Source organism: Rhamphochromis sp. 'chilingali' (genome assembly GCF_963969265.1).
Source record: "Rhamphochromis sp. 'chilingali' genome assembly, chromosome: 16".
Lineage (NCBI taxonomy): Eukaryota > Metazoa > Chordata > Actinopteri > Cichliformes > Cichlidae > Rhamphochromis > Rhamphochromis sp. 'chilingali'.
The window spans coordinates 25,276,990-25,292,879 of NC_137943.1; the positions used below are offsets into that span (position 1 = coordinate 25,276,990).

Here is a 15,890-nt window from a genome sequence, read left to right on the forward strand (position 1 = left end):
TATTTCTGGATACACACATGTCAAATATGGTCATTCCACACAATATGATGCTAGTTATGCAAAATGTTTATTGTGCTGTACTTTTTGCTTTTAAGAGCAATCAGCAGGTTTTAACGAGGAACCTTGGAAAGATTACCATAGATTGTGGTGAAGAGCTATTAGAAACTTCTGGGAACTATCACAGATTTCTACGTAAACTTGTTTGTGACTGTACATAATTAGTGGTTGGTTGATAATCTCATTAGGATATTAAATTTAGTGTTACCTTAAATTTTGGTTTTATTAAATTAGATCAATTTCATAACCATGAAAGTGTTTGTTAAAATAAGCCCTGCAGGATAAACTTCCTCTGAATGTAGAAAATTATCTGTGTGTCATTGATTTGAAATTTAACATCTGGATTCCAGTTTTGTTTCAATTCCTGGTAAATGGGTTTAAAATGAAATGCTAGTAAAACCGTAAGGCATCACTGGCAACAAGACAGATTTTTATGATCATCTTTGGAGGTCACAATCCAACACGGCATCATTAACATCAAACAGCCTACTCCACTACTTGATTTCCATGAGAAACAGCCTCCATCAAACAGAGTTTGAATAAAGACAAAAGCAGGAAAAGTTTGTCATTTAATGAACTGTAACCAATGGAAAATCACTACACAGGCACATCCCCGATATTTCTTCCATAGTCTGAATTTGGCAGATCCTGTTTTAATTTGTGCTAAACCATCACACAAAACACAAGATAATGAGGAACATTTGGGGGTTCAACCAAAACAATATGATACTGTTCTCTGGCAGCCAAATGATCGCTGATTGCTTTGTGTGTACCTTAAGATAGACAATGCAGCTTCAATTAGCTCAGGACTCAGGTTAATTTAAAATGATGGGATGGTGGAGTATCCGAGGGAAAAAAATTTTTTTGTAGGAATGCATGCCTAAATACTGAGGACAGCGGTGTAGTCGACAGACAATGCTAAAGTACAAAAGCGTATTGGTGGAAACTCCTGTGCTTATGAGATGCTTGGATATTTTCCCATTGTGTTTGACTGTGACTGACATCAGTGCAGTGCTTCAGTTTCTGCGCTTACATTACTTTTTACTGTTTTAGTCCTGAGTTATTCTTCATCGGATCAAAGTTCTTCAAAATATTTGTATATACGCATTTGCATTATTATTATTAATTGGATTAAATTATTGTTTTTGTTGTCTAAATTACCCCCTTTTTTGTTTTGTTGTTTTGTTGTTTCAGCTTTTAGTTTGAATCATATTGTGCCTATGTGATTGGTTTTTAAAAAAAATATATCAGTTTGAAATTACTCCAGCTGTTTTGCAAGGAATAAATAATTGCTATATTGATGATATATAATGTAAAATATTGGTATATTGATGTGATTACAGATGTTAATCTTAGTAACATTGCTTACTAACAATACACATGTGGATTTGTACATTTAGCTGTACCAAATTAGACATGTGTGTAGAACTAACTAGAAAATTAGTTGCCATATAGTACTTTTGCTCAAACAGAGTGCTTATTACTGTTTTGACTTTGTAAAACACATGAATAATTGTCATTGGTCCCATGGTTTCATTTCACTAACCAAACCTTGTTGTTCCTTCTGTTTGCATTGCCTTGAATGATCCCAGGCGTACGTAGAGGAAATAGTGGATGATTACATCACTGGTGTGGAACAGGTCGGGGTAGATCCCACTACTGGTGTGGAAACTGCTGTCCCAGTGGACACCCAGGAGAAGGTGGATCCAGGGACTGACGTGTATGAGTTTAAGGAATACGACCTGAATGCATATGGCGACAAAGAGTTTACAGAGAAGCAATATAATTATGAAAGCTATGATGAATTCGACTACAACGCCAAGCCTACATCTGTACCACATGAGGAACATGTTGGCCCTGGTGCTCCAGCTGAAACAGATATCAAAGAGAGCAGTGTAAGTGCTGGACTGCTTAGGAGTCATGCTGAGAGGGATGGGGGTCGGGCATGGAGGGGGTAGAGGTGGTGTTCAGGAATGTGGAAGGATGGAGAACATGTTGATAGCATTTGTTTGATGGAGTATTCTCGGTGCCCTTTGTGTTTGTTGTTTCTAATGTTAGCTTGGATCGTTCTGCCTACTCAGGGACAAAACTTAAATACACAAGTAGAGCACAAACACACACCTTGTCTTTTACACATAAGCAGATGTTGACCTTCTATGACCTCTTGAACTCAGTGACCTTGAATGTTTACCAAAGATGCTTTACACTAGTTGTCACACCAATTTTGATTTTAGATCATACTGTGTAGTCAGTCAAAATCTACAAATATGTCTTTTCTTCATTAAATCCGTCTAGATCAAACTATAAAGCCAGACAGAAATTGCTGACCTAGTGTCTATTGTTACTTGTTTCCAGCCCTGTACTTTGCCTCAGGATTCTCAGTATCAGGAAGTGACACAGGCTCTGTCTGGATCTTGGCTTGGGATCTGTCTCCTTAGGTTCAGTCTTAACTGCTCAGTTTTTGCTTTCCACTGCACAGTCTCAGCCTTTCTCTATGACTTTCTCATTAAGTACTGGTTTCCTCTTTAGGTTGAACTGTACAATCTTGTGGGTTTTGGAAACACTGTGGTTGTTTCTTTGTGAATTCTTCTCATGTTAAGTCATTGTATGGATAGTGTCAGTTAACGACCTCTACATTCATGCTCAGTAGGGTCTTTTTGGGCAGTTCCTGGCTTTTGGGATAACTAATAAGTAGTAGTCAGACCATATCCTAAATTATAGCTTTTTGCAAAATGACATTTGATATTTTTTTTCCAGTAGAAAAAAACACCTTTTTTTGCCTTGAAAAAATATGCAGGACACTAGTCATCATTTTGGTAAAGTTTTACTTTTTATGGGCAATTTTGTCACTATTTTAAGTATAGGAGGCTTCAGGCAAGACATCTGCTGTTCATTGATATCACAATTTGCATTTTTGTTCTTTAAACCACTGATGGTCTGTCTTTAGAAACAAAAAGTCAAGCTTTTGTTTCTATTTTGTAAAGAAATTCACCTGGTATGTCCTATGTCTTTAGGTGCATGGAGGTCAAAGGTACCTGGGAGAAAAAGGAGAGAAGGGCGAACCTGCTGTCATAGAGCCCGTAAGTGAAAAGTCTTTCTCATCTTTCTCTTATTGAGAATAAACCTTTCCATTAAAGGTTCAAGTTAAATAAATAGGTACATACTAACTGAGTAAAATATTTAAGAAACAAACATATTGCTAAGAATAATTTAATTGTAGAGATCCTAATACTCTAATACTCTACACTGGTCTGTGTCTGGTACACTATATTTTCTTTGTTATTCTAACCAACATATTTTTCAGACAAGTAGCACATTTTCATAATTATTCTCAGCCTACTTTCATATCTATTCACTATGTTACTTGCACGCAGTGATTTATATGTCACAATCAAATTATTTTGCATATTTTTTTAATTGTTTTAGAGGAATTTCATCAGATCACAAACATCTTTCAGACTTGATTTACTCTTGTCTGTGCCTTAATTTACTTCAGTGCAAAGTAACTTTAGCTGTTTGATTTTACTTAGGGCAGTGGCAGCCATGGGTAGCTTGCCTTCTGGAGAGATTTACATATAGGCTGTATATACAACCACAGTCACATAAAGAAGTCCCTCAACCTATACAGTTTAAACAGGCTAAACAGTGTCCAAAATAGCAGCAGTAGTTAACATCTCTCTTCCCATACTGTTTGTACCACCACAGGCTCCCATTCAAGTATTTTGACCACACACACACATTTAGAAGTATCAGATAACTAGAGCACTGGTCATTTAGCTATGAGTAAGATCCTCAACATCAAACAAGCATGTCTCCTATTTTTTGCCTCACTCTCCATTGCCTGTGGGCAACAACTTACAGGATGCCCTATAATGCTACTGCATCCACTTTTTCCTTTTTCAGGGGATGCTTGTAGAAGGACCCCCAGGAGCCCCTGGCCCAGCAGTGAGTATCACGTTCTCCCACACTCCTGTCTGGCTTCCACAGATGGAGAACAGCTAAAGAAGGAAAAAATGTCTTTATGGAAAGAGCGTCAGTCCTGATCGCCAGTGAAGCTTGAGCTGGGAGAGACTGTCAGAATGTGTACTTGTGCATGAATGTGTGTATGTCTGTGTCTGTGAAATGCAAGGGGAGGAAGGGGGTATGAGGCTGTTTCATTTTGAGGCTTATGTCTTTCAAACCAGTGTCTTTGCTTCTGTCTTTGTTGGCTTATACATATAAAGCGTTGGATAGACTGACTGTGGTGGGAATGCTGGTTAGCAGTAGCTTGGATAAAATGCTAAGTGTATCCACGTCTGGTTTCAGGGTGTTACTGGTAACCCAGGATTGCAAGGTTCCCCAGGTCCACCAGGAGACCCTGGTCAGAGGGTGAGTGAAGGTTGCAATAATTGTACAACTAATTAAAGATGTATTTGAAAAGCTTTTGTTTTCTCCTTGTTATAAAACCTTAAAATACACTTGTTGTTAAATTAAAGATAACATATCTGCACCTTTGACTAGTTATTTACAGAGACGTTGTTATAAAAATATTTAAATTTATTACTTTATTTATGTTACATTGTGAAAATATGGTAATCTAAGCTCTAGATAGCCATTAATTCTTCATGCGGGATAATTGGGTTCAGTACAATAAAAAATGTCCCTGTGTTTGTTATCCTTCTCTGTTCTTCTCTACTGGAAAGCTGTGGAGCATAGTTTCAGTGCCATGGAATGAATAATACCATTGGACACAGCTTGCTACTGTGGCAGTAGGAGGGATTAGTGAGGAGTGGTGCAGGGAAATGAGATGCCCATAAACTGTCAATATAGCAACAAAGAAAGGTTCTGAGAAGTAGGCCTGGTATGCTTAAGGATTGGTGAGAAATGCAAGGAATTGGCTGTAAAATATGTAGAAGCATAAATTATCCCCAAACATTTCTTTTCTCAGCCATGTGGCTCATTTATTTGATTGATTGGCTGCAACATAATAAGTGTCTGTCCCCTCCAGAAAGCTGGAGCTCAGCTTGCATTTTTCCAAATGTGATGAATGCTCTGCAGCCCCCCTTTCATCTGCCTTTTAGCACATCTACTCTCTCACTAGAGATTAACCATATAATTGTCAACATAAAAATACACCAACACGCCTCCGTCAGTATGGCCAGTACAAAAAGGCCTTTTGTTCCATTGACTAACAGTGATCAAAAATATTTTGTTAGTCCAGAAGTCCTGTCCCCCTCCCTTAACAACCCCATGAGAAACGGTCTTGCTTAAGATTGACAGGGGCATTAAAAGTGACTTGTTTCTTAAGTCTGGTGGTTTTCCGTTGCGTAGGATCTGCCTGCACTCAGCGTTTGATCTGCTCATTTTTTTCATGATCCACCTCCCTAATTTCCACTGAAACATTTTCCCAGCCATATAGGACTTTCATTAACACTAGAGGCCACTATGCTTACAATAATGGTAATGGATGAAGCATATTCACAGGAACTGAGAAAATGCAGATCAGAGCACGGGGAACACATGGCATCAATTTAAGTAGTCTGAGATTGTCGTGCATGACTAGACTGCAAAGTCGATGCTGGTTTCCTGAGAAGCAGGAGATACTATTTAGGCTTGATCTTATTTTAGATTATTTCTTTGTTTTGTTTTTCTTTCATCAAAAATATGTAAAAAATTGACACTTCTGTTCATACTGTTATCTTTTATGCCGATATATTTTTTTTTACATATTGTGTTTACAATACAGAAAAATTTGGCACAGATGCTGACAAATCTTAATCAAATTTGTAGTGACAATAGTAGTGATTTTGCAAGCTTACACCATAACTTTCCATGCTTGTCGGTGGCATCTGAATATAGCAAGGTAGGAGTATTACAATGCAAAGCTGAAGTGTGCATGTTGGTGCCTAAGCTGAAGCAGACAGTATGTGGATATGAAAGAGATGGAGCTAAAGGCTGACCAAACTCAGTCTTAAATTAACAATGTCAGTTTGGCCAATGGCATTAAAAGAATCTATCCCTTTCAAATTATGTATTTCCTCAGATTCTACCCGTTGGCCACAAATATTCTTTCTCTCTTGGGGTGAACTTTAAAATTAGCAAAACACTCTCCATTTTTCATTCAATGAAGAAATTTTAAATCCCTCTAATTTAATGAGCCTTATTCCTCTCAAGGCCACGACTGTGGATATTTAGTCTTGGTAAAGTCAGTGATAATAATAAATAAATACTTTAGTTGTGGTTGAATTAATCTTAGTAGGATTAGTCAATTTTTGTTTTCAGAATAAAGAACAACAATACAGAAAGAAGACTTTGGCTTTGAAGTGATTGTTGGAGATAAACAGGGGTTTACTGTGAACAGAGATTTCTTTAGTTTCTGCCTTGTAATTATTGCAGATGTTATTTATTAGGAGTTTTCTCTTATTATTATTATTTGGACTTTGCTGCAGCCCCTTCAGGATATGGGATTAACTTTGGGATAAGTAAAGTACTGCATATCTTATCTTAACCACATATTAATTATTCATAACAATGTTACATGCTTGCTTACAAGTTAACTGAAGCACTGGCTGATTTGAATTCAATAATTTGGGGGGTGTTAGTTAACTGGACTCCTGTATATTAAAATCTTTTGAATTACAGTTTTGCAGTTAATTGGTATTCTGTTACTTTAGCTTGATTGTTGATTTCTCCTCTCTCGTGTGGTTCTCCAGGGCTCTCCTGGGCGTCCTGGTATTCCTGGTTCAGATGGTGTTCCTGGGCCTCCAGGGACGATTCTGATGCTTCCAGTAAGTCTTCCTGCTTTCAGAGCTGGTCATATTGCACTCCTTTCATCTCAGGCACTAGCCTGTGAACTTGCTACATTTAGTAAGTTTACCTCATTGCATCAACAGTAGGCCAAAGGATTGCAGCCTTATTTTCTTTGGGTTACAAATCACCTACCTTGTAAATGTCAGCCAGTGCAATGGAGTAGAACCAGTGACTGAGGCCATAAAGGCTAGGTGACAGATATTTGACTGTGGTGTGTGTAAGACGCTTTACCAGAACACAGTGCAGATTTGAACACACTCACCGGGGATGACCATTGGACGTGTCACACTGTAAAAACAACATAAGTCAGTTTGTTTTTAATCATGTTGCTTTCTTCCTTTTGTGGCTAACAGTTCCGCGCAGGTGGTGAAGCACACAAAGGACCTGTGATTACAGCCCAGGAAGCTCAGGCTCAAGCCATTCTGTCTCAGGCTAGGGTGAGTATCATTGGTAAATATGAGCCCAGAGTTACTAAAATTAACTTGAAAAAAATATTTAGAAGGAAAGGAAAAGCTTATGATCTGTGACATACTGCACCATCTAGCCAACATGATGGAGACAAAGTTATAGCAAACTTTGCCGCGGCTGCCACTGCTTCTTGGCTAGTAGTGATTTTTGATGATGTCACTGCTGATAGAAGTAGTAAGATGAATACTGAAATGTACAGGGCTAAAGCCTCTGCACACCACATATGACCCAACGTATCCTGCAAAAGCAGTCCAAGAGTTTCTCTAAGCAAAGAAATGAAATATTTTTCATTTACTAAGTCAGTCACCTGATCTCAGCACAATAGAGCATCATTCGTTGTTACTAAAAAGAGAATTGGAGGCAGAAAGACCCATAAACAAGGAGCAGCTGCAGTGAAGACCTAGCAGAGTTGCAGAGTATCTCAAGGGTGAAGTATTTAGTGATCTCCGTGCCGTCTAGACTTTACTGACTTGCTTCACTGATTCTAGAGTTTGGACTTGAATGAAGGATTTTCATTCAACAATTAAAAACAATCCTTGTATTTATAATAATTTTATTATGTTTAGTTATTTTTGAGCATCTGAAAATAGGGCACTATGTATAAAAATGGCTGTAATAGCTAAACAGTTAGTCCAATAATTTTGTTAAATGTGAAAGTCTGCACTCCAATCACACCTTGATTGGTTGATATTGTGAACGAAGTAGCTTATAGGTGTATGTATGGGTCAACTGGAAGGGCACTGACTGTTGTGGCAAACGGTACGTTTTCAAGGATGACAGAAGTAGGTTACATAGAACTGATACAGTAACGTCATGTAGACCATGAAAATGACCATTAAATAACAGAAATTATAGTAAAAAATACCAGAAGGAATCATTATTCATAAATCCTGAACTCCAAGATATGGACCTGTGTCATGTTTGGTAGTATATAAATCCAGCACAGATGTTCACACCCACTCAGGGATCCAGACAACCATAACACTGTTGAAAAACAGGTTGAACACATGGAGTTCATTAAGTATTGCACAAATACTATATATTAACACATTCTGTGGAGTTGGAGGGCTACCAACACTGGAGTTTAGTAATGTCTAGAAAGCACTTGTCACCTTTCTATATTTGTCTATTATGCCAAAGATTTGGTCTGATGGAGGAAATAAACAAAAAGGCCCAGAATGTTCTGAGCATGAATTATTTTCACAAATTTTAATTATTCAGGGCCGATTCTTAACCCTCTCAGGCTCAAATTAAGTTTTTTGTTGCTAATGCACAACCAAGTCCTGCAGTGGTACTTCTGAGTAAAAAAAAAACCTCATAAAATATGTATGTGGGGTAATCAGGTTGTTCGTTTTTAACTCATTCACTGCCAGCCATTGGCAGTGAATGAGTTAAACCCATTGACTCATTCACTGCAATTGACGGCTATAGACGTCAATGGCAGTGAATGAGTTAACTGTTGCAAATCGGCAACGTCTGCCTTGAGAAGGTTAAAGGTGAAGTGCTCTTCAGTGCTTCTGTATTTAGTTGTTTTCCTGAAAATACACATAAGTTAACAAATTTCATGATTCAGTCTTGGTGTAGCATACTAGTATAGCTAGCATTCTTTAAATTAGCAATTTATTTCATTCAGTAGTCACACTGCAAATAAACTCCAGACATCATTTTTGGCAGTACAATGCTGTGGTCAACCATGAGCCGAGTGGCAAACCGTGAACAAGAACAAAGTAAAGTTTGCACTCTGTAAGGTTCCATGTCCGACAGAGGCTAAAAGAAAGAGTTCTTATTAGCGTTTTCTTTAATAGTTGCAGAACTGTTATGGTGCCAAGATAAATTCACGCTTTAGTACAGGTATTTTTTTTTGCATGCAAAGCCGATTCAATATAAATATTTGAAACAAAGCACTTCAAGCTCTTCTAGATAGATAAATAGACAAATGTGGATGCAAGAGTGCCTCTGCAGTTGGTGACAAGCTGTTTATAGGTTGCTTCTGTCTGATCCACAGCTGACAATGAGAGGTCCTCCAGGGCCAGTGGGCATGGCAGGAAGATCTGGGCCTGTGGTAAGTGCTGTTTAACACACATTTGCACATTTTAAGCTTGAGAAATACAGTCAATAATTTGAACTTCTTATTGTCTACCATTCTCCTTAAATCCTTTATTGCTTCCTTCCACACTCGCCGATAATGTATCGACTCACTCATACCCACACACTACCACCAGTTTTGATTTAATTTCATCGATCTTTATCCATTTTAAATAATTGCAAATGACTTGCTTGTGATTTTTTTTTTATGTCTTGGTTGTGTCTTGGAAACGACCAGTGCTGTCATCCAGATGTTACATTTTGTGTGTTTACATCCACATTAGTTTCCATTCCAACCGGGATTATACTGATTTCCCAGTGAAATAATGAAATGACAAAATGTCTGACATCACTGAAGATGTGTTCATTCACTAAAACAATCTTGGTGTGTGTTTTTGTATCTGTATTTTTTATTTTTCATTCTAAATAGGGTGGACCTGGTGCTCCTGGACTTAAAGGTGACAGTGGTGATACTGGGCCACAGGTAGGATGAAAATGCTTTGTTATATTATCTTTTCTTTAATTTTGTTATTGCTTGATTGAAATATTTATATATCTTTTCCATAGGGACCCAGAGGTCTACAAGGCCCAACTGGTCCACCAGGAAAATCAGGAAAAAGGGTAAGAGTACTTTCCCTAAGGTCTTAGGTCTCTATACTGTCAAGTTTTTAATGGTTAATCTTCTCCAGAACAATGTTGCATTATAATAGAAGAATATGTTTAAATTCCTCATATTTAATAAAATATGAACAGCACATACAGTTTCCAGAGAGAAAAGTCTGTTTCGTTTCAGGCATGGCTCCATTTCAAATAATTCAGCTGCACCCAATAATTGTCTGTTTAAACTAAAAGTTGTGTTTATTTAAGCATGAAGTAGTTAAAAAATTTAAAGCATCATCACTTTGTTTATTTTCAGCAAATATCTGCAGTAACTGAATATTTTTCGAATAAGATTTCTGTAGAACTTTACGTGATATCTGCATGTTCTCCAGGGTCGAAATGGAGCTGACGGTGCACGAGGAATGCCAGGAGAAGCGGGAGGCAAGGTAAACTGGCTACGTTTGAAGCATTGTTTGGGCTTCGCTGTGTCTTCAAAGTGATACCTGTCATACTGATTGATACGCCTTACCAATTCTTGCCGTGCCTTTTCAGGGCGATCGAGGTTTTGATGGTCTCCCTGGTCTTCCCGGAGAGAAGGGACATAGAGTAAGTATCAAAGGAGCAAATCTGTCTCTTGTTAAATGCATAAAGTCAGAGGACAGACATCACAGAAGACTTATATCTGACTCCAAAAATAAAAATCCCAGAGTCCCAAAGTCATCTTTAGGCCCAAACACTTATTGCCCTTGAACGACGCATCGGTGCTGATTTGTCATTTAACGGCCACTCCATCCAAGTCATGTGCACCCCAGTGCTGACAGACATAACTTCTGAACCAGTGGAACTCATTAGGGCGTTTGACCCAGTTATGAAAGATGGGGTTAACTCAAAAACCACTTGGGCTGAGTTTAACCGGTCCTGGTGGTAGATGAAGACTGCTGATTTTAGTGTTTGTGTAACATGGGCTATATGGAGAGCCCAGAAAGAAAGGACAAAGATCACAGAGAGGTATTTCTAGACAGGGTTTCATGTCTTATCCTATACTAAGTAATTACAAGGCCAATCCCTTAACAGTATATAAATAGTGCAAACCATATAGGTCCATGCCAGTTGTGGTAACCGTGCTTACTGTAGATTAAAGGCAGCTTTGTTGCTGATTTTTTTTTTTTTAACAGCATTTTCTGTGTTTTCTCAATTTTTGGCTCGTGTTATGCCTTTTTAATTAAAGGATTGTTTCTTTTTTTTTTCTTAGTTACAGAGATTCTTTCTTGACCCTAACATCCTAATGTTTTTTGATATCTCTCTTCTGTGATTGTTTTCCCCAGGGAGACCAGGGCTCGACAGGTCCTCCAGGACCCCCAGGAGAAGATGGCCCAAGAGTAAGACTCTAGCACTTTATTCAAAATCTAGCTAGTCATGTTGACATTTTTCTTCAAAATTACATAACATCTGTTAATAATCTACTATTTTCTTTTCTGACAAAAGGGTGAAGATGGCCAGGTTGGACAGAGAGGTGTGGCCGGAGAGATGGTAAGTGCATTTATTAGCTGTCAAAACAAGATTAAACCACCATGTCAAACATCAGAATTTGCTGAAAATATAACCATGTGCTCAATTTTCATACTAACACAGGTCTCATTCATCAACTTTCTTCTTTTCTTTTCTTGTTTAACTGATATAAACCTATAGCTCTGCAATCCTCTCTTTACTCCAGCTATAATGACGTTCCTCTCTGGGAAGGACCATTACCATTGTATTCTCGACCTTGCCATGGCAGAAAGGCTTTACATAACAGATCAGAAAATAGAACCATGAATGTGTTTTTCAGTCATTACTTTCCAGAAACTGACATATTCTGCCCAGTGCTCTTCAAATGGAGCATAGAGTTGCAATAGAAATAGTTTGCTCCCTGGTATACCCAAAAATAGCACAATCTTTTTAAAGGGCCAGTTGTGCAGAATTTCATCATCCACTGTCAATAGATGAAAGACTAAGTGCGCTCATTCTAAGTGTATAATTTTAGGCTTTTGACATGAGAAATTGCTCTCATGCGTATTCTGTGCAGTAGTTTTCATAGATGACCACATGAGGTCAGCATTTCACATGTGTGGGAAGTCATAGAACATTGATGCCATAATTTAGGCATTTAATCTGCACAGATACACTGGAAATGCAAAAGCAAACAAATAAACAATCAGTATAAGAACTTTGTGTTTATGCATTAGTTTATACAGTTTTCTTCAGTTTATATTTGTCTTAAAATACAGGGTCCTAGAGGTTTGCTTGGCCCCAGAGGGTCTTCTGGCCCCGCAGGACAGCGTGTAAGTATAGTAAATCCTCATCACTTAATCTCCAAACTGTTTATCGTGTCCTATTTCTTCTTAAACAACATCAAAAACTGATCTCTTTAGGGTCTTCCTGGTCTTGATGGGCAACCTGGTCCTAAAGGAAATATGGTAAGAAATGTTTTCTTCATATTAAAGATCAATGAATATGTACAGAACCAACTAAGCAGTTTGAGGTTTTTTTTCTTTTTCTGCTGTATAACATGTCATTGGCTTTTAACCCCTGTTTACTCTAACAGGAATCAGGCCCTTTTAGTCATCAGATAATAGTTAAATCATGCTCCTCAGAGTTTCTGCCGTACTTTCTGCGCACTCAAGGGTTTAAATGGAAAAGTCTGTATGTCAATGGTCCCATCATGGATTTATCTTCCTGTAGGGTCTCAGTGGGATGTGTGAGTGAGGTTTGCAGATCAATGGTCAAGACAGTGAAACAAGCCCACATACTGTCTGTGGTCACTGAGTCAGCAAGGCAAAGAAACAACCAGCTGAAGAGGAGTATAGAACAATAGGCATTCAGTGTGTTTCTCATTAACGTCTTAAAGTTGGTGTTGAGCTCAACATTCCAAAAAACAAGAAACCTAAAATTACCACTACGATAGGACTTCCAGGAGGGTTTCTAAACAATTATGGCACACACAAAATTCTCCACCATATGGGGGTTTTTAGAGCACCTTTTACCGGAGGAACATAAGAACAGTGGGTGAATCTATTTAAATGCACTGTCAGGGAACCTGGAACACTGTGAATAGAGCCTCTTTATTTTGTTTGTTGTAACAGCTGGAGTAGATTTCACATGGGTCTCTTCTTTTGTTTTTTATGTATTTGTGTTGTGACATACTGAATCCCAACAGAAATGCCAAACAACTCATCACCATTCCGATTAGTTTTATACCTCATCACTTTCTCCATTTCGTACTTTGAGTGAATCAGATTGTTGTTTGACTGTTTTCAGTATGAAGTATCCAATTTCCCCTGGACTAGTTATTCTTCCATTGATAGTCGTGCGTAACAAAGCATACAGTTGGGAAAAAAATGCATTCATTGCGATCACTGGAGATATTTGCAACTTCATTTTTGTTTTCTTTCGTAAATGCAGGGTCCACAAGGAGAGGCAGGGCCTCCTGGGCAACAGGGTATGCCTGGTCCAAATGTAAGTTTTTTTTCTTTGCTTTCTTGTTTTCTGTATCTGTCTCTTTATTTAAAACTTTACTGATCAGTCAGTCTCTCTGACTGCTTCTCCAACTGTCTCCTTTTCTCTCTCTCATCCTCCTTTTGCTCCCTTCCTTTTAATGCTCTATCCTCTCTCTGCCATATCCACTGTGCAGCAGGGAACCCGATGACCTCAAATGATCAGTTGCACCTCTGCTTTTTCAATCAAAAGTCCATAGATGTGTTTTTTTCTTTTCCTTCCTCTCGCTTCTCCCTCTATGACGTTCATTTCTTTAGCTGCTGTAATTCTGACAGAAAACTCACACTGAGGAAGAGTGAAAGATTTCCAATAACACTGTTTTGTTATTTCCACAAAAAAGAGCATCTCTTGTGTCCAGTTAAGATTGGACATGTTGTACTCATTTGACAGAACTTAACCTAATTACAATGTCCAGTTGGTGAAAAATATTCCATTATTGAGTCATATTTAATACAAAACAGTGCTCTCGGTATTTTATCCAGGGCTAAATGGCCATTGCCAAGTAAGATTTTCAGTCCTGCTGACACTTGCAGCCTGAACAGGATGACGTCATTCTCTTGGAAAGTATTAGTAGGAACCTGTCCTGATGGTATACAGGTTGAATAAATAACTCTTTCTTTTTAGTTAATACCTGGCTAAAGTCAAACTGATGCCTTCCAGTGAAAGCATTGGCCCCTTGAAAAATAACACAGCTTGCTTCTAAGAAAAACTGCTATTAACATTTTATTCTTTGCTGGTTGAATTGTCAAGAAGTCTCCAAGAAGTGTGACTTTAAAATCAAGCAAGTGACGCATAGCACACCATAAAATAGGGTATATGTTTCCCCAAATGGACATATCAGGTGTTTGTTTTTATTCAAAATGAATCACTTCTTTTCCCACATCATTTAAGCCTTCTTAAATATGATCTGCATTACCTTTCAGGGTCTCATTGGTCCTCAAGGTCCAATCGGGCCTCCTGGTGAAAAAGTAAGTAAAGCCAGTTCCCTCTTAGTCCTCCCCCACAACTGCAAATGTTTCAGTCAGGACCTCTTAAGTGATTTTGCAGACATACTGCTGAGCTATAGGCCTTACTCGCCTCTCTAAAAGTAGCTATCTGTGTGTCTGTATCTCCCCCTCTATCTGCTTCTCTTTCTATCTGTTTCCTTTCTCTTTGTAGGGACCTCAAGGGAAGCAAGGTCTGCATGGCCTAGCTGGTGCCGATGGCCCTCCTGTGAGTAACACATCTGATTACTTTTTCATTTTTTCTGTCATCTTGACAAAATCCTAAAGACCAACTGTTGAAAATCTCTAAACATCCTTCCGTAGGGTCACCCAGGAAAAGAGGGTCCTCCAGGCGAGAAAGGAGCAGCTGTAAGTATGATGCAAGTTGGTGCTAATTTAGTGTTACAGAGAAGTGTCTCATTACAGCTGTTCCTAAAATGTATCAAAAGTAGCACAACAAAGGAAGGGAGGTCTGGCAGTCTTGTCAGATGCAGTTTAGTCTGCCTCAAGGTTAAATGTAGGCAGGCAATTCAGATGCTATCACGTAAATTGCCTCTGAAAATACCAGACCCACACATAGTGGCTTGTGATTAGTCACTTTGTTCTGTGTTACAAACCACAGTAAGCTGGCATTAACATACTCAGAGTTTTTATTGAGTGAGTAAAGAGGTTTTACAGTATTATTTCATGGATTTTTAAACACTAAATACTCTCATTTTAGATAGCATGATAAAAACTGAATAAAAGACTGAATAAAAGATACAGTATTACTATTCTTTATAAGTATTAATAATAGTGTAATATGTTAATAATACGGTATTATCAGTGTTAATATTGAAATTGTGCTATTATATGCAATTTGCAGTTTAACTTGTGAAATGTCTTTTCTTTCCTATCCTGTCAAATTAGCATTGTTAGCTTTTATTTATTAACCTAAATATCTACAGAGTTACAGAATTTTCTCATTTTTTCCTGTTTTATTTCTTTAAATCGTTAGGGTCATCCAGGTCCTATGGGATCTATCGGCTACCCTGGGCCTCGCGGTGTGAAAGTATGTGCCATTGCAGACATACAATACCACTCTGCCATGAAAAGTTTCCCTAAAGTTTTCCCTAAACTTCTTTTTTTTTTCACTTTTTTCAGGGCGCTGAGGGAATTAGAGGCCTTAAAGGTGACAAAGGAGAAAAGGTAAACACTGCTCCAGCCTCTTTTTTTACCCACCCTTGTTGACAGATGTCATTCTTTTGAAAATGGACCCATCAGAGTAGTAATTTCTTCCCAAATGAGGCTTTCTTCGAATCCAGCAAGTGGAAAAACTCTTAAAGGCCCATCACACTGGCAGTTAAACCCTCGTGCCACTGAGCTGTAATGGAG

General features: G+C 38.2%; 1 protein-coding gene across 1 annotated transcript in view; it reads left to right on the forward strand.

Annotated features, from left to right (window-relative positions):
- col11a1b (collagen, type XI, alpha 1b) overlaps positions 1–15,890 on the forward strand; it is an 80,965-nt gene that overhangs the window by 25,155 nt on the left and 39,920 nt on the right. The window contains exons 8-28 of the mRNA XM_080907599.1: positions 1,650–1,952; positions 3,072–3,137; positions 3,961–4,002; positions 4,363–4,425; positions 6,750–6,824; positions 7,200–7,283; positions 9,320–9,376; positions 9,830–9,883; positions 9,967–10,020; positions 10,392–10,445; positions 10,552–10,605; positions 11,325–11,378; positions 11,485–11,529; positions 12,267–12,320; positions 12,411–12,455; positions 13,441–13,494; positions 14,457–14,501; positions 14,692–14,745; positions 14,841–14,885; positions 15,514–15,567; positions 15,660–15,704. Coding sequence (XP_080763725.1) covers positions 1,650–1,952; positions 3,072–3,137; positions 3,961–4,002; positions 4,363–4,425; positions 6,750–6,824; positions 7,200–7,283; positions 9,320–9,376; positions 9,830–9,883; positions 9,967–10,020; positions 10,392–10,445; positions 10,552–10,605; positions 11,325–11,378; positions 11,485–11,529; positions 12,267–12,320; positions 12,411–12,455; positions 13,441–13,494; positions 14,457–14,501; positions 14,692–14,745; positions 14,841–14,885; positions 15,514–15,567; positions 15,660–15,704 — 1,401 coding nt within the window. The remainder of the gene's footprint in view (positions 1–1,649; positions 1,953–3,071; positions 3,138–3,960; positions 4,003–4,362; positions 4,426–6,749; positions 6,825–7,199; positions 7,284–9,319; positions 9,377–9,829; positions 9,884–9,966; positions 10,021–10,391; positions 10,446–10,551; positions 10,606–11,324; positions 11,379–11,484; positions 11,530–12,266; positions 12,321–12,410; positions 12,456–13,440; positions 13,495–14,456; positions 14,502–14,691; positions 14,746–14,840; positions 14,886–15,513; positions 15,568–15,659; positions 15,705–15,890) is intronic.